The sequence below is a fragment of the Rana temporaria genome, chromosome 12, assembly GCF_905171775.1.
Source record: "Rana temporaria chromosome 12, aRanTem1.1, whole genome shotgun sequence".
In the NCBI taxonomy this organism is placed as follows: Eukaryota; Metazoa; Chordata; class Amphibia; order Anura; family Ranidae; genus Rana; species Rana temporaria.
The window spans coordinates 144,619,774-144,647,133 of record NC_053500.1 but is presented as its reverse complement, the minus strand read 5'-3'; the positions used below and the strand labels follow the sequence as shown (position 1 = coordinate 144,647,133).

General features: G+C 49.2%; 1 protein-coding gene across 2 annotated transcripts in view; it reads right to left on the bottom strand.

Moving 5' to 3' along the window:
- LOC120919091 (protoheme IX farnesyltransferase, mitochondrial) overlaps window positions 1-27,360 on the bottom strand; it is a 121,985-nt gene that overhangs the window by 81,484 nt on the left and 13,141 nt on the right. For both annotated transcript variants that reach the window (XM_040331089.1, XM_040331090.1), the window contains one exon: window positions 25,028-25,152. In XM_040331089.1, coding sequence (XP_040187023.1) covers window positions 25,028-25,152 — 125 coding nt within the window. The remainder of the gene's footprint in view (window positions 1-25,027; window positions 25,153-27,360) is intronic.

Below are 27,360 nucleotides of genomic sequence, written 5' to 3'. Positions count from 1 at the left end.
AGCAGACATGAGAGCGGGGACATCTGCGTCCGCCCCGACACAAAGCTTTGAAGGGTTTGTCTCAGTGTGGAGGCCCAACAATGAGATGCAAACAAACTTTATGCTGAACAAATAAAATGTAATGGATACATAAAGATGGCGATCGCGCAACACTAAATCCAGCTTTGTGCTCATTAACAAATCATTACAGGAGATTTAAACAACCAACTGGATGACATTTAGCTTGTTAAAGCTTTAACAATCGCAATTTTCTGTTTTTTCTTTTCATTGAAAATTGTTATTTTTAACTTTTCTTTGCATCTCTGACTGGCTTCACATCTGTTTGTTGCAGTAACAAGTGTGCGCCCCATGCTGCGCTCCGCCATTCATTTAACTACTTAAAGGGCCGGAAAGATTTGCCCACCTAATGACCGGGACATTTTTCCGCGATTCGGCACTGCGTCGCTTTAACCACTTAAGACCCAGACCTTTAGGCAGATAAAGGACCCGGCCAGTTTTTGCGATTCGGCACTTCGTCGCTTTAACTGACAATTGCGCGGTCGTGCGACGTGGCTCCCAAACAAAATTGGCGTCCTTTTTTTCCCACAAATAGAGCTTTCTTTTGGTGGTATTTGATCACCTCTGCGGTTATTATTTTTTGCGCTATAAACAAAAATAGAGCGACAATTTTTTACTTTTTGCTACAATAAATATCCCCTCAAAAATATATATATATAAAAAAAAAAATCCTCAGTTTAGGCCGATACGTATTCTTCTACACATTTTTGGTAAAAAAAAAAAATCGCAATAAGCGTTTATTGATTGGTTTGCGCAAAATTTATAGAATTTACAAAATAGGCGATCAGTGATTTTTTTCGTGACCGCGACATTATGGCGGACACTTCGGACACTTTTGACACATTTTTGGGACCATTGTCAGTTTCACAGCGAAAAGTGCTATAAAAATGCACCGATTACTGTGAAAGTGACATTGGCAGTGAAGGGGTTAACCACTAAGGGGCGCTGTAGGGGTTAAGTGTGTCCTATTGTGTGTTTCTTACTGAAGAGGGGCGTGGCTGGACGAGTGACGTCACTGAGCTTCGTTCCCTATGACAGGGAACAGACGATCAGTGACAAGCCACAGAGAAGAACGGGGAAAGGTTTGTTTACACTCACCTCTCCCCGTTCTTCCGCTCCGGTGACCGATCGTGGGACACCGCTGGCTATCGGGTCCGCGGGTCCCGCGGGCTTGGTCACGAAGCTTTGGCCCGGGTCGTGAGCGCGCCGCCGCGGCTGGGTTCTTAAAGGGGACGTACATGTACGCCCTTGTGCCCGGCCGTGCCATTCTGCCGACGTATATCGTCGTGCGGCGGTCCTTAAGTGGTTAATGAATTAAAAAAATAAACAGTAAAGTTAGCCCAATTTTTTCCCATAATGTGAAAGATGATGTTATGGCGCGGGAATCGTGATCTTTATTCTAAGTAAAAAGAAATCTGGATTCTCATTTTAGCGAGAATCGCGATCTTTATTCTAAGTAAAAAGAAATCTGGATTCTCATTTTAGCGAGAATCGTGATCTTTATTCTAAGTAAAAATAAATCTGGGATTCTCATTTTAGCGAGAATCATGATCTTTATTCTAAGTAAAAAGAAATCTGGGATTCTCATTTTAGCCAGAATCGTGATCTTTATTCTAAGTAAAAAGAAATCTGGATTCTCATTTTAGCCAGAATCGTGATCTTTATTTTCTAAGTAAAAAGAAATCTGGATTCTCATTTTAGCGAGAATCGTGATCTTTATTCTAAGTAAAAAGAAATCTGGATTCTCATTTTAGCGAGAATCGTGATCTTTATTCTAAGTAAAAAGAAATCTGGATTCTCATTTTAGCGAGAATCATGATCTTTATTCTAAGTAAAAAAAATCTAGATTCTCGTTTTAGCCAGAATCATGATCTTTATTCTAAGTAAAAAGAAATCTGGATTCTCATTTTAGCGAGAATCATGATCTTTATTCTAAGTTAAAAAAATCTAGATTCTCGTTTTAGCCAGAATCATGATCTTTACTCAAGTAAAAAGAAATGTGGATTCTCATTTTAGCCAGAATCGTGATCTTTATTCTAAGTAAAAAGAAATCTGGGATTCTCATTTTAGCCAGAATCGTGATCTTTACTCAAGTAAAAAGAAATGTGGATTCTCATTTTAGCCAGAATCGTGATCTTTATTCTAAGTAAATAGAAATCTGGATTCTCATTTTAGCGAGAATCGTGCGACGAATTGCTGGAGAAAGTGCAGGAAGACGGGAAGTGGCTGAAAGAAAATATCAGCAGCTATGAAAGGCAACCAGGAACGAAAATAAATAAATAAAAAATAAATATATAATTAATAAAATGTATTTTATGGCATTGCTTTGGATTTACAGAACAAATTATATAAAGATACAAAATAAAAGGTCTAAACGATTTTAGCAACAATGTATCCTCTTGTAAAAGGAAAAAGTGTGATTCTGTAGCACTGACACTTTGTGCTCCGGGCGTTGGAAGTGAACTTGGTGAAGGAATACAGTGAGGATGGATGGATAGATGGGGGGGGGGCCTCCTCAGGCCCGGTGTAGTGTGTGACCCGAGGCTCTGTGTAGGCGGGATCATTAGGGGAAGCTGAGAGGCGTCTTTGATCAGAGTATCCTTTGCGGCGCACCGACCCGTCTTGTCTTACTGAACAAAGTATGGATCACACCTACCAACGCTAACAGCACATGCCAGAGAGGGATCGCCTTTCATCCTCCTCATGTACTCCTCATGTACTATCCCGCCTACCATACCTGTTAGTAAAGTGTGAGAAAGAATGTCAGGAATTCTGCCCCAGCCTGGGGCTTTCCAGGGGCTGCGGAAGTAGGACTAGATTACCAAAAAAAAGGACAAATAGTTTTATGTAGAAATCACATCCGCTTCTGTCAAACTAACAAAATCTGTATTTCTGTCTAACAAGAATCACAGGAGACCTGTTTTTTTTGTTTTTTTTTGTTCTCTGCTGCAGTTTCACTTTCCCTTACAGCAGGGGTGCCCAAACCTTTTGAAGAGCAAGGGCCACTAAAGCGGCTTGGTAACTGGTCGCGGGCCACAATGAGCGGAGCGGGTGGATGGCAGCCCACTCGGCTCTATAGAGCCCACTCTACTCTCAGGTAATAGAAGTCTATGGCTCGGTGCAGGTAATCGCAGGTGCTCTTCTCTGCGCCTGCGGATCAGTTTGAAAGCCGCCCGGTAACCCCTGCAGAACAGGTATGCCCAGATATACACTGTGATTTAAGTAATAAACGTACCTTTAATAACAGTATTCTATTCTATTTTATTTCATGCCACAGCAGGAGGTCGCCGGCCCGGCCACATCAGAGAGATCCGCCGGCCACATCAGAGCGATCCGCCGGCCACATCAGAGCGATCCGCCGGCCACATCAGAGCCATCCGCGGGCCACATCAGAGCGATCCGCGGGCCACATCAGAGGGATCCGCGGGCCACATCAGAGCGATCCGCCGGCCACATCAGAGCGATCCGCCGGCCACATCAGAGCGATCCGCCGGCCACATCAGAGCCATCCGCCGGCCACATCAGAGCCATCCGCGGGCCACATCAGAGCGATCCGCGGGCCACATCAGAGGGATCCGCGGGCCACATCAGAGAGATCCGCCGGCCACATCAGAGCGATCCGCCGGGCCACATCAGAGCGATCCGCCGGCCACATCAGAGCGATCCGCCGGCCACATCAGAGCGATCCGCCGGCCACATCAGAGCCATCCGCGGGCCACATCAGAGCGATCCGCGGGCCACATCAGAGCGATGCGCGGGCCACATCAGAGCGATCCGCGGGCCACATCAGAGCGATCCGCGGGCCACATCAGAGCGATCCGCCGGCCACATCAGAGCGATCCGCGGGCCACCCCTGCCTTACAGGTTTCACTCCCCCCCACTACCACCAACAACCACCTGTGACTAGTCAGTAAAAGAGAAGCAGTGCTGCCTGATGAGCTCATCTCATCAATGCCCTCTATGTAAAGGACCGGTGTTCTGCCGATGAGTGTCCCCCTGGCGGATTATGCCCCCCCCCCTGTACTGCGCAGGCGCGGCGGTTGCCTCCGAAAAAAGCCTACCATGCAGCGCCTGCGTGGACTTCGCTGTAAGAGGCCAGTCGGCCTCACGTCCTCGCTTCACTCGCTCGGCCTCATGGCTCTTTTTTTATCATCCTTCATGTCCACGGGGATGGTAAGGAATGAGCCTGGATGTCAGAAGTGTGCGCAGGCGCCGTCTAGAGCTACATGTTGGGCAATTCTCGGAGGCAAGTTGGTACAGGGAGGGGCATAATCCGCCGGGGGGACCTTTTTCGACAAGACACCGGGACATGGGGTGGTCAAGAGGTGGTGGTGATGACCCACGATGATGTACGAGCAAAGATGGTGCTGTCCTTCTGGAGATGAAGGCATGGTGAGGGGGAAGTTCTGAGATCTCTAGGAGAAGTCATGAATAACTGGAAGGGTTACATTGGCACCTAGCTGAGAATGTCGCTCAAGGTCGCCTCTACAAACATGACAACCCGCCTTACCGAGCCGATCCTCACCGCAAGAGCAAACAATCGAATCACTCCGGCAAGTCAGAGCCTCACCTGCCTCCAATGTGTGGGAAACCTTCCCTGTGATCTCCCCCCCCCGGAGATGTGAAGCAGACCCCAGCCGGATATAGATGAGGGGTTTATCAGGCAGGTGAGGAAGGCGATGAAATCCTTTTAGGAAGAAGTGCTTCCTGTCTAGAAGATGAAGTGTTTGATGTCTGAGAAACGAAGAGCAAGAGAGGAAAAAAAAGAGATTTTTAATACAGCTTACCTGTAAAATCTTTTTCTTGGAGTACATCACGGGACACAGAGCGGCATTCATTACTATATGGGTTATATGGAGTACCTTCAGGTGTAGACACTGGCAATCTCAAACAGGAAATGCCCCTCCCTATATAACCCCCTCCCATAGGAGGAGTACCTCAGTTTTGTAGCAAGCAGTATGCCTCCCAAAATGGTCCTCAAAAAAGAGGGGTGGGAGCTCTGTGTCCCGTGATGTACTCCAAGAAAAAGATTTTACAGGTAAGCTGTATTAAAAATCTCTTTTTCTTTATCGTACATCACGGGACACAGAGCGGCATTCATTACTATATGGGATGTCCCAAAGCAATGCTTACAATGAGGGGAGGGAGAACATCTCCAAGACAAAAGGATTTAATTTAGAGATATACTCAAATCATAATAAATCCAACTTAGTTGAGAAAAATAATTTTAAATTTTAAATTTAACTCAAAAAAGAGGAGCCCCCGGAATCCGAGGGTCTCAAACTGCAGCCTGCAGCACTGCCTGCCCGAAGGCAGTATCAGTATTCCTTCTTACGTCCAACTTGTAGAATTTTGTAAACGTGTGGACAGAAGACCGGGTTGCCGCCTTGCAAACTTGAGCCATAGAGATCTGGTGGTGTGCTGCCCAGGAGGCGCCCATGGCTCTAGTAGAATGAGCCTTTAATGATACTGGAGGAGGCAACCCTTTCAAGCCGTAGGCCTGAGTGATTAATTGCTTAATCCACCTAGAAATGGTGGACTTTGCAGCTGCCTGCCCCTTCTTGGGCCCCTCCGGTAGAATGAACAGCACATCTGTTTTCCGGATCTTCTTTGTAGCTTTAAGATAGGCCTTCATGGCCCTGACAATATCCAAGGTATGCAGCAACCCTTCCTTTCTGGAAGTAGGTTTAGGGAAGAAGGATGGTAATACCAAATCCTGGTTCAAATGAAAACTGGATATGACCTTCGGTAGGAAGGAAGGATGAGGGCGGAGAACGACCCTGTCCTTATGAAAAACAAGATATGGTTCCTTACAGGATAAGGCCGCTAGCTCCGAAACTCTTCTTGCGGAAACTATGGCAACCAAAAATACTAACTTCCTTGTCAGTAGAACCAAAGGAATTTCAGCCAACGGCTCAAACGGTTGTTTCTGTAAACTTGACAGAACAAGATTTAAATCCCACGGACAAAGCGGGGATTTAACTGGAGGTCTAATACGTAAGACCCCTTGAAGGAAGGTCTTAACCAGCGAGTGGGTGGCCAGCGGCCGCTGAAACCACACTGACAGAGCAGAAATCTGTCCTTTGATTGTGCTTAATGCCAATCCTTTATCCACTCCTAGCTGGAGAAAACTTAATACTCTATCGATGGTAAATTTGCGAGAAAAGCCATCGCTTGGACTCACACCAGCCTACATAGGCCTTCCAGACCCTGTAATAAATCACCCTAGAGACCGGTTTCCTGGCTCTGATTAGGGTAGAGACTACTTTCTGAGACAGACCTCTACCCCTGAGAATCAGGGATTCAGCTTCCAGGCCGTCAAATTTAGATGCCGTAAGGCAGGGTGGAGGATCGGACCTTGCGATAGCAGGTCTGGCCGTAGAGGAAGAGTCCAAGGGTCTCCCACTACCATCTTTAGGATGAGTGAGTACCATGCCCTTCTGGGCCATGCTGGAGCTACCAGGATGACTGGTATGTGTTCCACCCGGATCCTGCGCAGCAGGCGGGGTAGTAACTGGAGCGGGGGAAACGCATAAAGAAGTTTGAACTGATGCCAAGGGCAAACCAACGCATCGGTTCCGCAGGCCATCGGATCCCTTGAGCGGGATATGAACCTGTCTAGTTTCTTGTTGAGTCTCGATGCCATGATATCCACGTCCGGCACTCCCCATCTTTGGCAGAGTGCTTGAAAGACTTGTGGATGCAGAGACCATTCCCCCGGCCATAGAGTCTGGCGGCTTAAGAAGTCCGCCTGAAAGTTGTCCACTCCTGGAATGAATATTGCCGATATGCAGGGCACATGCGCCTCTGCCCATAGGAGAATCAAGCTCACCTCTCTCTGAGCGGCTTGACTCCTGGTTCCCCCTTGGTGATTTATGTATGCCACGGCCGTGGCATTGTCTGATTGAATTCTCACCGGGAACTCCTGCAATTTTGACGTCCAAGCCCTGAGGGCTAGTCGAGCAGCTCTGAGCTCCAAGATGTTGATGGGCAACTGCTTCTCTGGCTTTGCCCAAGTACCTTGGCGAGTGCAACCATCCAAAATTGCTCCCCAGCCCGTCAGGCTGGCGTCTGTGGTCACTATCTTCCAAGCCACTGGGCTGAAGGACTTCCCCTTCAGTAGATTCTGAGGGTCTAACCACCAACACAGACTTTGTCGGACTCTTGATAAGAGCGGCAACGGGATATCCAAGGCCTGTGGCCTTCTGCTCCATGCTGACAGGATGGCTGCCTGTAGGATGCGAGTGTGGCTCTGGGCGTATGGTACCGCCTCGAACGTGGCCACCATCTTGCCTAGTAACCTCATACATAGGCGAATAGTCGGTTCTTTCTTGCTTAGAACCAGTAGGATTAATTCCTTGATGGCTTTTACCTTCCTCAGAGGTAGGAACACTCCTTGTTGTTCTGTGTCTAATCTCATGCCAAGATATTCCAACTGCCTTGTGGGCTGGAAAGCTGACTTTTCTCGATTTAGGACCCAGCCGAACCTCTCGAGGTATTGGACCGTGAGGGCCACTGCTCGCTCCAAGCCGGGAGACGAGTGGTCTATGACTAGGAGGTCGTCCAGGTATGCTAGGATCGTGACCCCTTGGATCCTTAGCTTGGCTAGGATCGGAGCTAGGACCTTCGTGAACACCCGGGGGGCCGTAGCCAACCCGAAGGGAAGCGCCACGAATTGGAAGTGACGCGAAGCCACCATGAAGCGTAGATATCTTTGATGTGGCTGATAAATTGGAACATGAAGGTAGGCATCCTTTATGTCTATGGACGCCATGAAGTCGTCCTTCTGGAGTGTGGCAGCTGCTGACCGCACGGATTCCATCCGAAATGAGCGGATCTTTAGATATGCATTTACCATCTTTAGGTCCAAAATTGGCCTGACATCTCCATTGGGGATGATGAATAGGTTGGAGTAGAAACCCAGCCCCTGTTCCAGGACTGGCCGGAATCCGAGGCGGATCGTTTGGAATCCTCGACTCCTGGAAATGAGGAGGAGGAAACCTTAGGAAATCTAATTTGTAGCCTGTGGCCACGGAAGACCGTACCCACTCGTCGGGAATGCTGGCTTCCCAAATCTCTGAAAAGAGTCGCAGCCTTCCCCCCACCTTCGTGGGTGGGGGCGCCCCTTCATAAGGTTGGCTTGGGGGCTGGTTTTGCTGGTTTGCGAAACCACTGCCTTTTGCCTCTAACAGCCTGTCCTTGTGATCTGCTGTTGAAGCCGAAGTTTGCTTTTGCAGGAGGCCGTCGATACTGCTTGGCATTAGAGGGCCCCTGCCCAGGGGAATACTGTCGTTTAAACGCAGGCCCCTGAACCTTCTTCTTAGTTGGCAAGAGAGTACTCTTGCCGTTTGAAATGGTCTGAATGTATTTATCTAGGTCTTCTCCGAAGAGTCGTCCTCCATGGAAGGGGAACCCTACCAGGAGCTTCTTGCATGGGGGCTCAGCCTCCCAGCTTTTTAACCATAAGAGTCTTCTCATATGGATAAGGGATAACGATAAACGTGACGCTTGCTGGATAGAATCCTTGATTGCGTCTACCGTAAAACATATGGCCTTAGGGACATCCGAAAATTCTTCTGCCTGCTGGGCAGGAATAAGTTTAAGCATCTGCTTAAATTGATCCGATAATGCTTGAGCGACCCCAATCGCAGCCACAGCTGGCTGTACTACTGCCCCTGCAGTAGTGAAGGAGTTCTTAAGTAGTGCTTCCAAGCGCTTATCAACTGGATCCTTGAACACCTGTATGTTTTCTACAGGGCATGTTAACGATTTGTTAACACATGAGATGGCTGCGTCCACTGCAGGAGTAGCCCATCTTTTGGAAAAAATTTTCTTCCATAGGATATAGGACAGAGAACTTCTTAGGTGGTAAGAAGATCTTATCTGGCTTGTTCCCATCTTGGAACAAAACTCCCTCTAATAGAGGATGGATCGGAAACACAGCATTGCTTTGAGGCGCCCTCAGTGAGCCCAAAGCTGAAACCGTCGATACCTGGAGATCTGGTACTGGCAAGTTGAATGTCCTATGGACCAAGTCCGACAATCCTTGAATCCACCAGCTCTCCCTCAGGGAGACTGCCCCAGACTCCTCTGTATCCGGATCTTCGATCCCTGAACCTACTTGGTCCTTGTCCAAGAGGTCGTCCAATTCCCCTGAGGAAAGGACCTCCTCTTCTGAGGGTCCGCGCTCGGGCGACGGAGATCTATTCCGCTTACTGCCCCGCATAGCTGCGGCTATCATTTTACCCATGCTTTTCTGCATCTCTTTTAAAGAGGTGAGTAATACCTCCTCCGTGACCATCTTAGGGTTGGACTGACCCGCGTCAGCTCTAGCCCCAGATCCCGATGGCCCCAAGGCTCCCTGTGGGGAAAGCAGCGGCATAGCATTGTCCGAGACCTCAGACTCTCTGGGGGAATCCCCACCTCTTGTACCCTTGTTTTTTGATGCCATGGTACAATACCGAGGTACACCTGCTACTTATTGGTACCTGGGACTTATAAATAGTTAAATGCCCAAACACCTGTTTGGGGGATAAAAAATGCTTCCTCTCCCCTAGATGACAATTTTTTTTTTTTTTTCAAAAAAAAATCTTTTTTTTTTTTTTTTTTTTTTCAAATCTAGGAAAGAAAAAACATTCTGTCCCCCTGAGTAGTATTGCAAGAAAAACTATGAGATGGAAAAGAAACAGCCTATTCCTAGGCTTGAAAACAGTCTTTCTGAAGACTGCAATATTCTTTCTGGCCACTGTGTGTCCTCGGCGCCCCGTGCTTGCCGTTCTGGTCTTTCCTCCTCAGTTCCAAAGTATTGAATGAGCTATATGGAACAAACAAGGAAGGGCCGCCCCTTCCTTAAGCCACTGACCCGCCCTTCCCCCCCAGCAATCTCAAACAGGAAATGCCCCTCCCGACAGGGGGGGGGGTGGGGTTGGGAGGAAGGGACCTCTCTGCTCCAGCAAACTGCAGCCTGCAGCCTGGAACCATGAGGAGGTCGGCGTTTTGCCTGCTTTGCAGGCCGTGAGGAGGAAGACTGAATGGAGCATCGCCTGGAGGCTTGCAGGTAAGCACAGCTCTCTGACACACACATATACTTTTATATCACAGGCCCCACTCAATGCTTTTCCAACACTACAAGGGAGGTCACATCTTATGGGGAATAATACATATAGAGCCATCCTATCTTTATGATATGTGACTAGTTTGCCAGATGCAGTGCATAACTTTAGGCATGTCCCCTGTGACCCCCCAGAAAAAACCTGCTAAGAACCAAGTTCCGCAAGTTTTTCCCCTCACTTACCTGCTCCATGCCGCAGGACTTTGCCAAGCAAGAGGCCCAATCTTCCCCCATCTCGGTGGGGATGTCTAGACCTTCAGGCCCTGGGTTCCTATGAAGGATCCACTGTCCTGGGCCCATATAGCACTCTGGCAACAGAAACATTAGGCACCCAAAGGTTTCTAAGTTCTGGGCCCAGGGTCCAGCTCTCTAAAAAGAAAAGCATTATGGGCTATACCCCAAGGGTTTGGGGTCCGGTTACTGACCACTTTAGCGCTGAGGCTTTTTTGGACAGAACCGGTTAGCTCACCTAATCCCAAGGATGTGGAGGCAAGCTAAACCATGACTAACACCTAAGACACTGGCGGAAAAACTGAGGTACTCCTCCTATGGGAGGGGGTTATATAGGGAGGGGCATTTCCTGTTTGAGATTGCCAGTGTCTACACCTGAAGGTACTCCATATAACCCATATAGTAATGAATGCCGCTCTGTGTCCCGTGATGTACGATAAAGAAAGAAAAGCCACAGAATCCGACAGAAATCTCCGAGAGGATCTTCTGTCTCCCCAACCAACTCTGCTCCGCACAATCCCCCCCCCCCCCCATCCCATCCCCCCATCCACAACATGTCTGTATAGGGGGTCCGACCCGTACCGAGCTCTACGGAAACAAAGAATTTCTATTCATGTCGGGGCCCAAAATAAAACGGGGAACATGGAGACTTCAGGTAGAGAACGGACAGGGAGGTAAAATCTACGCCCAACATTGACCTCCATACACCCGGGATCACGAGGCCGGTCAATGGAAATGTCCGGTGTATCTGAATTCGCACCTGAGCCGCACCGCAAGGCCTAAAATACGCACACGTTTTTTCGGCAATGCGCAGTGCGAATGCATTGCACATATGTGAACCAGCCTCATTGAAAACAATGTATTTAGAAATGTTCTGCGTATTGGATGCGGTTTAAGCCGCACTCAATTCGCATAGGTGTGAACCCGGCCTTAAGGCGTCGGCATACCAAGACATTTTGGACAATTTCATACTCCCAACTTTGTGGGAGGAGTTTGGGGACGGCCCCTTCCTGTTCCAACAAGACTGCGCACCAGTGCACAAAGCAAGGCCCATAAAGACACGAATGAGCGAGTTTGGGGTGGAGGAACTTGACTGGTCTGCACAGAATCCTGACCTCAACCCGATAGAACACCATTGGGATGAATTAGAGCGGAGACTGTGAGCCAGGCCTTCCTGTCCAACATCAGTGCCTGACCTCACAAAGGCTCTTCTGGAAGAATGATCAAACATTAAAGCGGAGACTGGGAGCCAAGCCTTCTCGTTCAACATTACAAACGCTCTTCTGGAAGAATGGTCAAACATTCCCATAGACACCCTCCTAAACCTTGTGGACGGCCTTCCCAGAAGAGGTGAAGGTGTTATAGCTGCAAAGGGCGGGGCCAACTCAATATTGAACCCTCCGGACTAAGACTGGGATGCCATTAAAGTTCATGTGCGTGTAAAGGCAGGCGTCCCAATACTTTTGGCAATCTAGTGTATATCACTAATGATTTTAATGGTACAAAGGGAACAAATTTCCAGAGAGAGAAGGCCATTACTGAGGTGTACATACACTTAAACAATGGCCCCCGTCTCTGACATTGTTCCCCTCTCCAGGGAAGGGGGCGGCCCTTTCCTTCGATACGGATAAGAGTGTTTGCTCGCTGGTCAAAGACCTTCATATGACTTCATCCTTCGGCCTCCCACCACCCCCATTATTGCTTTGTTCAAATTCACAACATTGAGAGAAAATCAGAGATTGAGGGTGAAAAAAATAAATAAAATCAGGTCCTGGCCAGAGTGCTGACCTTTCACCCCGCGAGGTCCCAACGTCCATCTCCGGGCTCTTATCAGAGACAAACAATGTTCTCCTTGATTGTAACACATAAAGCTAATTGCGTCTTATCCCAAGAAGGGAGTCACTGGAGAGAGTGAGGAGCGGAGATTATGGGAGAAGGGCCAATCACAGGCTGAGCAAAGCACACACATTTCCCAGATTATAATGAATAGGTGTAATGCTGCCCCCCCCCCCCCTCACCCCCCCCCACCTGGCCCAACTCCTTAAAGCATCAATTACCTCGCCTTCCACTTCAATTCAGCTGATTGGAAGACAATTATAAAAACATTTACTTCTAAATTCAGCTACTCAAACGGGGGAAGGTCATCTCCGGGTTGAACAGAATCAGCCCACGAGGATAATTAAAGAATAAGTTCATCTTTTTGAATAAAATAATAAATGCACACGATTTGCCTGCAGAGCATTGCACCCGGATCTGCACAGGCAGAAACAAAACGAATCTGGAGGAAGTGTCACCCGTGCCCTCACAGTTCACTGAGAACTACAAGTCATCTGCCGCTTTGGCAGACGGGACTTGTAGTTTTTCTCATTCGCAGATTGCTATGAATGAATGACGAGGCTGTGTGGGTGGAGCCCACACAGCTGCGCCATTTTTAAAATGTGACAGTGGGTGAGGGGAGATGAACCCCTGCCTGCTGTCACTGGGGATGCTCTTTGGATTTTGAGCCAACATATGTGGCTACGCTGTAAAGGTGCTCCTTGGATTATAGGCCTCCCCATGTGGCTACGCTGTGAAGGTGCCCTTTGAAATCTGGGCCTCCCTATGTGGCTACGCTGTAAAGGTGCTCCCTGGATCTTGGGGCTCCCCATGTGGCTAGGCTGTGAAGGTGCTCCTTGGATCTTGGGGCTCCCTATGTGGCCAGGCTGTGAAGGTGCTCCTTGGATCTTGTGCCTCCCCATGTGGCTAGGCTGTAAAGGTGCTCCTTGAATCTTGGGCCTCCCCATGTGCCTAGGCTGTGAAGGTGCTCCTTGGATTCTGGGCCTTCCCATGTGGCTACGCTGTGAAGGTGCCCTTTGAAATCTGGGCCTCCCTATGTGGCTACGCTGTAAAGGTGCTCCTTGGATCTTCCCATGTGGCTAGGCTGTGAAGGTGCTCCTTGGATCTTGGGGCTCCCCATGTGGCTAGGCTGTGAAGGTGCTCCTTGGATCTTGGGGCTCCCCATGTGGCTAGGCTGTGAAGGTGCTCCTTGGATCTTGGGGCTCCCCATGTGGCTAGGCTGTGAAGGTGCTCCTTGGATCTTGGGGCTCCCCATGTGGCTAGGCTGTGAAGGTGCTCCTTGAATCTTGGGCCTCCCCATGTGGCTAGGCTGTGAAGGTGCTCCTTGGATTCTGGGACTCCCCATGTGGATAAGCAGTGAAGGTGCTCCTTGAATTTTTGGCCTCCCCATGTGGATATGCAGTGAAGATGCTCCATGAATTTTTGGCATCACCTATGTGGTTATGCGGTGAAGGTGCGCCTGGGATTCTGGGCCTCCCAATGTGACTAGGCTGTAAAAAAAATTCAGACACGTGGGTGTAAGGTGTAACATGCTCCAAAATGTTAGCCTTTAAAGCAGTATTAAAGTAAACAATTGATATAGATCATTATGATGCTGGTTCTGAGATTGAATTACACACTATGGAGTACGTGTGATAGAACTGATCAATCCTAGAGGACGTCTCGGGGTGGAGGGGTCTGCAGATGAAGGTCTGGGGGCGACGGAGTGTTTAGTATAAATTGCGAGGATTTTCCATCTTTCTGCATTTTTCAGAATATTGATTTGCCCATCAGCACACTAAGGTTAGCAAAAGACAGATGAATACAGAGGAGTTCAATGTGATTGATTGTCTTGGCAAAAATTGTGTGAATATTTACTAGAGCGATCCTCGCAAACAGATCAAAAATTTCTGTCTGTGGATTTTTTCACCCATTAAATATCACTCAGGAAATCTCAAAGCAGAACTTTAGAACATTTTATTGTATCTGAGCCACAAAACTGAAAAAACATGATTTCATTCTTTTTTAATAAGCAAAGCAAACTCCCCCATCCATCCATGTCTCATTTTGCTAAGAAATCACTTTGAAAAACACCCAAAGTAATCCATCTGCCCTTAGCTGAGGCATGCAGGCAGGAGGATTTGCACAAATAAGACTGCAGGCTCCTGGGGAGAGCAGATATAGCGAGTGCAGGCTCCTGGAGAGAGCAGATATAGTGACTGCAGAGTTCTGGGGAGAGCAGATATAGTGACTGCAGGCTCCTGGGGGGATCAGATATAGTGACTGCAGAGTTCTGGGGAGAGCAGATATAGTGAGTGCAGGCTCCTGGGGAGAGCAGATATAGTGACTGCAGGCTCCTGGGGAGAGCAGATATAGTGACTGCAGGCTCCTGGGGAGAGCAGATATAGTGACTGCAGGCTCCTGGGGAGACCAGATGTATATATGCTTTAGGAATTCCTCATACATCTGATCTCACCATTACAGAACTGTAGCCACATGTCCAGGATTAGACAGCCGATCGGCGTATGAAGGATGCAGGTGTGTAACATACGCACACCCCGCGCCGCGTCTTTTATAAATGCCGACACCGGGAAAGCCGGTGATTTCTCACTGACATCCCATCGGCATGTTTTTATTTTTTTTATTTCCGTTTTATAAATGGTTTTTAGCAGCGTGACATTTCACAAATGGCAAACGACGGCGAGGCTTTTACATTCATCACGCGGGACGTATAGGAAATGCCACACCGACTCCAGCCTGAGATCGGCGAGATGCTCGACATTTGAAGACGTATTAGGCGGTGTTTTGGCACTTCGGGAGAGGGGTTAATGGAGATTTTTTCCTCTGATTATAGACAGATGAAAAGCTCTTCAGTCACAATCCGCACGTTCCAGTCATAACAACTCAGTCTACGAGGAGATGACGGCCTACAAAGGAATAATTGCACCTCGTATTACTGCGGGCCCGGAGCTCAGCGCGGAAATTTGGAATCGATTAGAAGTTTTTAAAAGGAAGACTCCAGCCAGCAACTAAATGACCGATTTGGAAAGATCATAAAAAGGAAATATTTTAAAAGCCAAAAGCTCTGTAAAGTAAAGTACATACACCAGAGATCCCTACAACCCAGCCACACAACATGGAAGCCACAGGAGGGGGTCAGTACTGGACTTCCCGCTACGTCCCGGCCTTCTTGGTTATGGACATCAACCCCCCCCCCCCCGTCTATTTTACTTACAGATCAGTCACTCCATCGACCGCTTCAGCCCCGGACCATTTGGCTGCCCAAAGACCAGAGCACTTTTTGCGATTCTGCACTGCATCGTTTTAACTGACAATTGCGCGGTCGTGCGACGCGGCTCCCAAACAAAATTGACGTCCTTTTTTTTCCCCCCACAAATAGAGATTTATTTTGGTGGTATTTGATCACCTCTGCGGTTTTTATTTTTTGCGCTATAAACAAAAATAAAGCGACAATTTTGAAAAAAAAAGAAATATTTTGTACTTGTTGCTATAATAAATATCACCCCAAAAAAAAAAAAAAAAACGATACACTTTTTTTCCTCAGTTTAGGCCGATACGTATTCTTCTAGAAAAAAAAGAAAATCGCAATAAGCAATTGGTTTGTGCAAAAGTTATAGACCCAGATTCACAGAGAGCAAGGCGCACATTACGCCGCCGTAGAGCAAGCACTTTACGCTACGCCAATGCAGCGCAGAGAAGCAAGCATTGCATTCAGCAAGCCAGTGCTCCCAAAGCTGCGCCGGCGTGGGTTTCAAAGTCGCAGGCCGGCGTAGGTTGAAGTGGGTGTGAACCCATGCAAATGAGGCGTGACCCCATGCAAATGATGGGCTGAGCGCCAGACAGGTACGTATCACGAACTGCGCATGCGCCGTGACGTGGACGCATGCACAGCACCCACCTGCGCCTGCTCACAACCACGCCGGCACAACTGCCTAAGCTACGCCGGATCACCGCGTACGCCATGAACATAACATACGCCCAGACACACGTCCAACGCACAATACGCCGGCTTGTGTTCCCTGGTGCAGACCTGAGCATTTCTGTTGCCGGGTTGCATCTCATTTATAGGGAATAACTTTACGCCGGACGTACAACTTACGCGCATCTCGCGTAGCATGCGCCGGGCACACGCAGGTTCGTGAATCGCCCTATTTTCCTAATTTGCATGTTTGAATGGCTAATAGGAGCGGCACCATGCACCCAGCCTAAATGTGCGCCCACCCTACGCCGGCGTGTGCAAGCTACGTCGGCAGGGTGTAGCCTGTTTTTAGGTGCATATTTGTTTGTGGGTCTGGCGCACACATACGCCGGCGCATATTTGCACTTACGTCGGCGTAACGTGTTATATGTCAGCATAAGTGCTTTGTGAATCTGGGCCATAGTGTCTACAAAATATGGGATAGTTTTATGGCATTTTTATTATAAAAAAAAAATTCTACTTGTTATGGCGGTGGTCTGCGATTTTTATCGTGACTGCGACATTATGGCGGACACATCGGACACTTTTGGCGCTATTTTGGGACCATTCACATTTATACAGCGATCAGTGCTATAAATATGCACTGATTACTGTATAAATGTGACTGGCAGTGAAGGGGTTAACCACTAGGGGGCAAGGAAGGGGTTAAGTGTGCCCTAGGGAGTGATTCTAACTGTTAGGGGGCGTGGCTACGAGTGACACATCACTGATCGCTGAGCATGGCACAGAGCTCCTATACACAGAGCCCCATCATTGATATTAGAGGGGGGTATTGCGCAACTGTTGGTATTATGGGAAGGAATAGCGCCCCATCATTGGTATCAGTGACAGGAATTATGCCCCATTCTTGATGTCAGTGAGAGAAATAGTGCCCCAAGGGCCAGATAAAGGCATGCAAAGGCCCATATCTGGCCCCCCGAGCCGCAGTTTTAAGACCTCCGCTATAGATAAAGACAGGCTTCAGAGACCATAAAGAAAAAAAAACTAAGTGAATTATACGAAGGATAGTCTCTGATGTGACAATCTCTCCCGGGTGACAGCGGTTCCTCATCTGTCACAAATCATATTTCATCTCCATTCCCCGGCAGAGCGAGGTGCCGCGGCCTCTGCCACCCACACAGAGCCATCTATCGGTACGGCACCTTCTCATAAAACAGGTTTGGTAACCTCCATTAAGGTGGATTGCACCGTCAGATTCCAGGCCTCCCTATAATGGGAAATAGATGGCGGACGCAGAACGCGCTGCGCTCTCATTTGTGTAATTCGCACTCATCTGTTATTGGCGGGCAGACGCTTGTATAGAAGGTTGGGTGGATGAAGCGACACGATCGGCAAACAATCCCGCTTTTACAAACCATAATTACATATTGAAAAAAAAAAATGACTTCTGCTTGAAATGTGACCTTTAACCCCCGGAGTCGGTTATCTCGCAGGCATTGTAATGGTGAAAGCCGATCGTTCTCCGCAAGTCAGGCTTAGAAACGAGCAGAATGAATGAACTGGGCTGTAAAGCTTTGCTGTATATTTCATATTTAAGGTGCACCCGGAGCATGATGGGACTGCGACGTCATAAGAGGCCTATATAAAATCGGGGCGAGCCGCGCACACGGCACTACAGCAGGAGGAAGCAACGTGTCAACATCGAAGAACAGCCCGGGCACCCCCCCTTGTAAAAAAGCTAAATAAGAGAGCGGGGCCCCCGGCGGAAGAGAACCAGACGGCGGTGAAGACCGGGACCTCCCCCCCTGGCAGAAGACGTTGAAGAAGCCCGTTAGGGGGCCGCTCGTAAAAGAGCTAAAGAAAAAAGGCCCCCCCCCCAGTGGAAGAGAACCAGACAGCAGTGAAGACCAGGACCCCCCCCCCCCGCAGAAGACATCGAAGAAGCAGGGCCCCCCTCGTAAAAGAAAAGAAGAGAGGGGGGCCCCCCCAGAGCAGACTAATAAATTACTTTAAAAACCCTGAGTAGTGTGTTTTTATTTTTATTCCGCCAATAGTGCCCTATTGTTGGTGTCAGTGGGGGGAATAGTGCCCCATTGTTGGTGTCAGTGGGAGGAACAGTACCCTATTGTTGGTGTCAGTGGGAGGAACGGTACCCTATTGTTGGTGTCAGTGGAAGGAACGGTACCCTATTGTTGGTGTCAGTGGGAGGAACAGTACCCTATTGTTGGTGTCAGTGGGAGGAACGGTACCCTATTGTTGGTGTCAGTGGGAGGAACAGTGCCCTATTGTTGGTGTCAGTGGGAGGAACAGTGCCCTATTGTTGGTGTCAGTGAGAGGAACAGTGCCCTATTGTTGGTGTCAGTGGGAGGAATAGTGCCCTATTGTTGGTGTCAGTGGGAGAAATAGTGCCCCATTGTTGGTGTCAGTGGGAGGAATAGTGCCCTATTGTTGGTGTCAGTGGGAGAAATAGTGCCCCATTGTTGGTGTCAGTGGGAGGAACAGTGCTCTATTGTTGGTGTCACTGGGAGGAACAGTGCCCTTTTGTTGGTGTCACTGGGAGGAACAGTGCCCTTTTGTTGGTGTCAGTGAGAGGAATAGTGCCCTATTGTTGGTGTCAGTGGGAGGAAGAGTGCCCTATTGTTGGTGTCAGTGGGAGGAAGAGTGCCCTATTTTGGTGTCAGTGGGAGGAATAGTGCCCCAAGGGAATGAGTCTCCTCTGGCGATACAATACAAACCCTCCGACGTGTCTGGCAGAGACCATTAATGGGACAAGTTCTCCAGACATGAAATGTGTGCTATGCGGAGATAATGGGAAGAAGTCCTCCTCCTCCTCCACCGATTATGTATATGATCTGTCTGGAGACGTATCTACTGATCTTCCGGGCAGATGAGGAATCAGCCGGCCCACCTTAAAAGGGTCTCTCACTCTCCCACCTACGGCAACTACAAACGCTCAGACTGTGACAATCAAAGGCGCAGCGCCGACAGGAGAGGGTGGAGGAAATGTAGCGGAGTGTTTTTCATTTTTATCTTTTCGGTGATTAGCACTGTTCGTGATCTTTTTTTTTTTTCTCCCAGCAGTTACATTTTCAGGACAAGCGTTTGGGGCGTCTTCTCCCCCCTTAAGGTCCAAGCAGTACCGATATACAAAGGTTTAGCACAGAAAAGGCCTTAGTAGACTGTTATTCCCTGTGCACACAATCGTTTTTTCCGATGGAATTCCGCTCAAGCTTGGCTCGCATACACACGGGTCACACAAAAGTTCTCGGAAATTTCGACCGCCAAGAACGCCGGTGACGTACAACGCTACGGACGAGCCGAGAAAATGAAGCTGAATGCTTCCTAGCATGCATCAAATTGTTTCCGAGCATGCGTCGGAATTTTGCGCGTCGGAATTGCTACAGGCGATCGTATTTTCCAAAAAAGGATTTTTTTCCCCCTCGGAAAATTTGAGAACCACCTCTCAATCTTTTGCTGGTGGAAATTCCAATAGCAAAAGTCCGATGGAGCCTACACACGGTCGGAATTTCCGTTCAAAAGCTCACATCGGACTTTTGCTGTTGGAATTTCCGATCGCGTGTACGCCGCATTAAAGACAGGCAAATCTTAGAATGAGCCTGTGACCAGGCTGTGAACTAAAGAAATAAAGTATTCGCCTATTCTGAACAAGCTGTAAAAAGCACTTTATTACAAGCCCTCATTCACATCTGTAGATGGAAGCACTTTGGAGAAATTCATCCTCAAAATTCACAACGGAAAACCTGAAATCACAGCTTCATTCCCCCTACTTTTTACGTCCCTCTAATGTAAACAAACAGTGGGTGCTGTAAGCTGTTAGAATAGAAACTGATGGAAATAGACTTCAGAGTCTCCGTTGTGATCATTGAGGAGGAGTAATTGCACAGTACATGAAGCTAGAGAGGTCAGTGGGGCTTTTTTTCAAAGCTTACTTACAGCTTGTCAACTCACAACGGTGGCTGTAGGCATTTACACTATATTATACTTTATAAACTGTTTGGAGCAGTTGTTCCCAATGTACATTATATTGTCAAAAGTATTGGGACGCCTGCTTTTACACACACATGAACTTTAATGTTGTCTTAGTCTGTAGGGTTCAATATTGAGTTGGCCCCGCCCTTTGCAGCTATAACACCTTCACCTCTTCTGGGAAGGCCGTCCACAAGGTTTAGGAGGGTATCTATGGGAATGTTTGACCATTCTTCCAGAAGAGCATTTGTGAGGTCAGACCCCTGACATCTCCCCTTTAAGACAGAGAAAGGGACTAAGGACACAGATTCCCCAGTCCCTTTCTCAGCTGCCTCAGCTGAAATGAATTTGAGAGAAGCTCCTCCATTCATAAACTGAAGCATCGTAAACACAGGAGGTTACGATGCTCAGTTATATGAATGGACAGAGTCGGTGATCATTTGGAAAAGGTAGGAGCCGGGCTCCTACCTCCGTTCTCCCCCCTGACATGACAGATTGGGGGGAGAGCCGCACGGGCAGGGGGGGGGGGGAGCACTGCACGGACGGACGGGGGAGGAGAGAGAACTGGACGGACGGGGGGGGGGGGGGGTTGGAGAGAGAACTGCACGGACGGATGGACTGGGGAGAGAGAACTGCACGGACGGACGGGGAAAGGGGAGGAGAGAGAACGACACGGACAGACGGATGGGGGGGGGAGAACTGCACGAACAGACAGGTGGAGGTGAGAGAGCAGCACGGGGGGAAGACAACAGCACGGGGGGGGGGGGGGGAGACAACAGCACGGGGGGGGGGGGGGGGGGGGGAGACAACAGCACGGGGGGGGGACAACAGCACGGGGGGGGGAGACAACAGCACGGGGGGGGGGGAGACAACAGCACGGGGGGGGGACAACAACAGCACGGGGGGGACAACAACAGCACGGGGGGGACAACAACAGCACGGGGGGGGGAGACAACAGCACGGGGGGGGAGACAACAGCACGGGGGGGGAGACAACAGCATGGGGGGGGGACAACAGCACGGGGGGGGGGGGGAGACAACAGCATGGGGGGGGGAAGACAACAGCATGGGGGGGGAAGACAACAGCACGGGGGGGGAGACAACAGCACGGGGGGGAGACAACAGCACGGGGGGGGGGGAGACAACAACATGGTGGGGGGGACAACAGCACGGGGGGGGGGGGGGAAGACAACACTGAGAGGGGGGGGAGACAACACTGAGCAGGGGGGGGGGGAAGACAACACTGAGCAGGGGGGGGGGGAAGACAACACTGAGCGGGGGGGGGGGGGAAGACAACACTGAGCAGGGGGGGGGGGGGAGACAACAGCACGGGGGGGGGGAAGAAAACACTGAGCACGGGGGAGAGAAGACTTGCAACTCCCCTGCCTCCCCAGGTATCGGGTGAAGCATCAGGAGAATTTCCCCCAGTACAAGTACTCGGAGAAATACTCGGTATCGGTCCCGATACTAGTATCGGGACATCCCTAGTTGATGCGATTTTCTTGCAGGCGCAGCCCTACTGCAAGGGATTATTTTCAATGTCTATGGATTTGGGCTTTAAAGAGGAACTGCAGTCTGCTCACATCTTTGCCATTCTGAAGCTTCCCTTGGCTCGGAGGGAAACGGTGTGCGCCTATCCCTCACCAACACTTAGCACAAGCAGGCTACACGCCCTCCCCAGAGATCCCTCTCCTCCCGCAGAATCGTGGCATTAAGATCCATTCACGGATAAAGCTGAATAGCTGTAAACTCATTTGCTTATCTCACCCCGGCGCGTTTCAGTCTGTGAATGAGGCTGCTTGGTACGCCGGCGCGCTCCGCTACTCCTTATCTGAGGCGCCCCGCAGTCACAGGCTAATGAAATGGATGTATTACAGGAGAGCATTAAAAAAAGGACAGAAAAGCAACAAGGAGATGAAACCCAACTCAATTACAATTCTTTTTATTTATTATTTACAGATAGGAGAAGATCGGCTCTTGAGGGTTTTAATGGATCAGCTACAATCTTACAAACATGAAGAAAAAAAAAGGTTGTTGCCCCCTGGGGGCAGGGATCAGGACAAAGGAGGTGCCGGGATCGGGACAAAGGGAGTGCCGGGATCGGGACAAAGGGAGTGCCGGGTGAAAGGCCGAGAGGGTCCAAGCTTCAGCTGGCAAAAAAAGAGATAAAGAAGGATGTAGAACAACGGAGGGCACTTGTGTGGACAAGAGATTGTTGTCACGGTGTGAGCCTGGAGTGCCGATCTCCAGAGACGTACAATACGGAGGAGTGCCGATCTCCGGAGATGTACAATATGGAGGAGTGCCGATCTCCGGAGACGTACAATATGGAGGAGTGCCGATCTCCGGAGACGTACAATATGGAGAAGAGCCGATCGCTGGAGACGTACAATATGGAGAAGAGCCGATCTCCAGAGACGTACAATACGGAGGAGTGCCGATCTCCGGAGACGTACAATATGGAGGAGTGCCGATCTCCGGAGACGTACAATATGGAGGAGTGCCGATCTCCGGAGACGTACAATATGGAGGAGTGCCGATCTCCGGAGACGTACAATATGGAGGAGTGCCGATCTCCGGAGACGTACAATATGGAGGAGTGCCGATCTCCGGAGGCATACAATATAGAGAGGAGTGCCGATCTCCAGAGACGTACAATACAGAGAGGAGTGCCGATCTCCGGAGACGTACAATATGGAGGAGTGCCGATCTCCGGAGACGTACAATATGGAGGAGTGCCGATCTCCGGAGGCATACAATATAGAGAGGAGTGCCGATCTCCAGAGACTTACAATACAGAGAGGAGTGCCGATCTCCGGAGACGTACAATATGGATGAGTGTCGATCTCCGGAGGCATACAATATAGAGAGGAGTGCCGATCTCCAGAGACATACAATACGGAGGAGTGCCGATCTCTGGAGATGTATAATATGGAGAAGAGCCGATCTCCGGAGACGTACAATATGGAGGAGTGCCGATCTCCGGAGACGTGCAATACAGAGAGGAGTGCCGATCTCCAGAGACGTACAATACAGAGAGGAGTGCCGATCTCCGGAGACGTACAATACGGAGAGGAGTGCCGATCTCCCGGAGACGTACAATACAGAGAGGAGTGCCGATCTCCGGAGACGTACAATACAGAGAGGAGTGCCGATCTCCGGAGACGTACAATATAGAGAGGAGTGCTGATCTCCAGAGACATACAATACGGAGGAGTGCCGATCTCCAGAGACGTACAATATGGAGAAGTGCCGATCTCCAGAGACGTACAATATGGAGGAGTGCCGATCTCCGGAGACGTACAATATGGAGGAGTGCCGATCTCCGGAGACGTACAATACAGAGAGGAGTGCCGATGTCCGGAGACGTACAATACAGAGAGGAGTGCCGATGTCCGGAGACGTACAATACAGAGAGGAGTGCCGATGTCCGGAGACGTACAATACAGAGAGGAGTGCCGATGTCCGGAGACGTACAATACAGAGAGGAGTGCCGATGTCCGGAGACGTACAATACAGAGAGGAGTGCCGATGTCCGGAGACGTACAATATGGAGGAGAGCCGATCTCCGGAGACGTACAATATGGAGGAGAGCCGATCTCCGGAGACGTACAATATGGAGGAGTGTCGATCTCCGGAGACGTACAATATGGAGAAGAGCCGATCACCGGAGACGTACAATACGAATGAGTGCCGATCTCCGGAGACGTACAATACGAATGAGTGCCGATCTCCGGAGACGTACAATACAGAGAGGAGTGCCGATGTCCGGAGACGTACAATATGGATGAGTGTCGATCTCCGGAGACGTACAATATAGAGAGGAGTGCTGATCTCCAGAGACATACAATACGGAGGAGTGCCGATCTCCAGAGACATACAATACGGAGGAGTGCCGATCTCTGGAGATGTATAATATGGAGAAGAGCCGATCTCCAGAGACGTACAATATGGAGGAGAGCCGATCTTCGGAGACGTACAACATTGTAAGCACCCCTGTCAGTGTTAAAATGTTTGTCTCAACTCTGTAACATCAGGGGGTAGGCAACCTCGGCCCTCCAGCTGTGGTAAAAAACTACAAGTCCCATGGAACATTGCAAGACCCCGACAATCACAGGCATGACTCCTAGAGGCAGAGGCATGATGGGATTTGTAGTTTTACCGCAGCTGGAGTCCTGAGGTTGCCTACCCCTGTAACTGCAAGAGAACTTGTTCTGTTAAAAAAAAACACAGACTTGTTGGCTGGATCCGCAGATGGAAATAGAAGAAAGTCTAAAAAAAAGAAAAACGAATGCAGCCGTAACATCTAAGAATTGGTACACTGCAATATAATAACAGCTTACTTTTGGGTTTTAATACGGCATTTCCCCTTGCAAGGTGGGTGCAGTCCCACTGCATGGGATCATTTCCCCCCCCCCGACTGATAAAACAGGAAGTGATGGGAAATCCATATAATGGATAGAACAAGGTTTTTGTTTTCTGTGTGTTACTTTGTATCTCTTAACAATCGTTCTTCCCATTTCTTGTACAAAGTGTCACAAAGACGAGAACGTGAGAAGAAATCTCCCTGATGGGGTCACAGACCGAAATAAGAAGCGGACAGAATGTTTAATTCTTCTCTAATCTCTCCAACAAAGAAAATACAAAAGATTGGCTGCCGATTATGTTTTAGATCCAAATCAGACGGTCACACAATCAGAATAATTCATTCAGGTGGAGCAGAATAGGTAAAGTGCAGTATGCGGTAACCCATAGCAACAAGATCACAGTAATGGAAAGAAATGAGCTCTGCACAGGTCACCGACAATGGAAATTCACAAGCATGTAAACTGTATCCAATCCATGTACATCCCGAAACTGATCATGTGACACATAAGAATGGCTTACCTGGTTGATGGTGTTGGCTGCACAGGAGGCCAGGCCGGTTCCCACAGAGGCCAATAGGAAGCAGCTGAGGTCAAAGGGCACAGGAGCCATGGCATAGCCAGCTGATGCCGTGATCACCACCAGGGCTGTAAATGACAAAGTTATTAAAACGTTTCCAAAAGTGTAAGAAAAAGACAAAAACGTACAAACCCCCTCCCCCCGCAATCATTTATGTAAATTAAATTCTATTTGAGATGAGGAGGGTTATGGAGAGGAGAAGGGGGAGGAGATGAGGAGGGGCTATGGAGAGGAGATGAGGAGGGGCTATAGAAAGGGGGAGGAGATAAGGCAGGGCTATGGAGAGGTGGCTATGTAAAGGAGAGGGGGGGAGATGAGAATGGTTATGGAGAGGAAAGGGGGAGGAGATGAGGAGGGGCTATGGAGAGGAGATGGGGAGGAGATGAGGTGGGGCTATAGAGGAGGAGAGGGGGAGGAGATGAGGAGGGGCTATGAAGAGGAGGGGGGGAGGAGATGAGGAGGGGCTATGGAGAGGAGAAGGGGCTATGGAGAGGAGATGAGGAGAGGAGATGAGGAGGGGCTATGGAGAGGAGATGAGAAGGGGCTATGGAGAGGAGATGAGGAGGGGCTATGGAGAGGAGATGAGGAGGGGCTATGGAGAGGAGATGAGGAGGGGCTATGGAGAGGAGATGAGAAGGGGCTATGGAGAGGAGATGAGAAGGGGCTATGGAGAGGAGATGAGAAGGGGCTATGGAGAGGAGATGAGGAGGGGCTATGGGGAGAAGATGAGAAGAGGCTATGGAGAGGACATGAGGAGAGTTATGTAGAGGGTTGAAAAGATGAGAAAGGGGCTATGAAGAGGAGAGGGGGAGGAGAAAAAGAGGAGGGGCTATAGAGAGGAGGAGGAGATGAGAAGGATTATGGAGAGGAGAGGGGGAGGAGGGGCTATAAAGAGGAGAGGGGGAGGAAATGAGGAGGGGCTATAGAGCGGACAGGAGATGAGGAGGGGCTATAGAGAGGAGAGGGGGAGAAGATGAGAAGGATTATGGAGAGGAGATGAGGAGGGCAAATAGAGAGGAGAGGGAGAGGAGATGAGAAGGGGTTATGGAGATGGAGGAGGGTTATGGAGATGAGGAGGGTTATGGAGATGAGGAGGGTTATGGAGATGAGGAGGGTTATGGAGATGAGGAGGGTTATAAAGATGAGGAGGGTTATGGAGAGGAAAGGGAGAGGAGATGAGGAGGGTTATGGAGAGGAGATGAGATGGGGCTATAGAGGGATGAGGAGGGTTATGGAGAGGGAGAGGAGATGAGGAGGGGTTATGGAGATGAGGAGGGGTTATGGAGATGAGGAGGGGTTATGGAGATGAGGAGGGGTTATGGAGATGAGGAGGGGTATGGAGAGGAGATGAGAAGGGGCTATAGAGGGGAGAGGAGGGTTATGGAGAGGAGAGGGGGGAAGAGATGAGGAGGGTTATGGAGAGGAGATGAGGATGAGTTATGGAGAGGGAGAGGAGATGAGGAGGGTTATGGAGATGAGGAGAGTTATAAAGATGAGGAGGGGTTGTGGAGAGTAGAACAGGCTATGGATATGTGGAGGGGTTATGGAGATGAGGAGGGGCTATAGAGGGGAGAGGAGATGAGGAGGGGTTGTGGAGAGTAGGTGAGGAGGGGTTGTGGAGTGTAGGACAGGCTATGGATATGTGGAGGGGACTGTATTCTCTGCAATCCATCAGAAATGAAGTAGGCAGGGCTGACACCATGTGATTAGGAGCTGAGCTGCCGTGTCAATGAGGAAGGTAGGAGCACGCTATATTTCTGGACATCAGCAGTAATTTTCTGTATTTGCAATGCTTTTATGATCTGGGACATGAGAATGTATTGCAGAGATGTCCAAATTATTTTTTTGTTTGATTTCACCTTGGCATACACTTTAAATGTGCAATGTATTTTTCAGCCACACAACCCCCATACCACTGAATTGTGATGTGCATGGCCAGGCCGGGGGACACTTTAAGGATTGGAAACTAAAGTAGAGATTTAGAAGAAAGAAGAGGAATACTTCAAACTCTTTGGTATAATTAGAGTTTCCCTGCAGAGGTGTCCACTCATTTAATGATTCTTGTTATCTTATTAACAAGTGACGAGCCTCCCTACAATAATGAATACTGGAAATTACGCCTACTAATTAAATGGAGGTGATTGCCTCTTGCAGCTCAGTCTGGCGCACTGATAATAAGAAGGGATAACCGGCGTGTTTGTCTTCCAGGATTTATTCTTGCAGTATAAATGGCATTCTTACACCCGGGGGCGGGACTTCATTTGATCGCACTACAA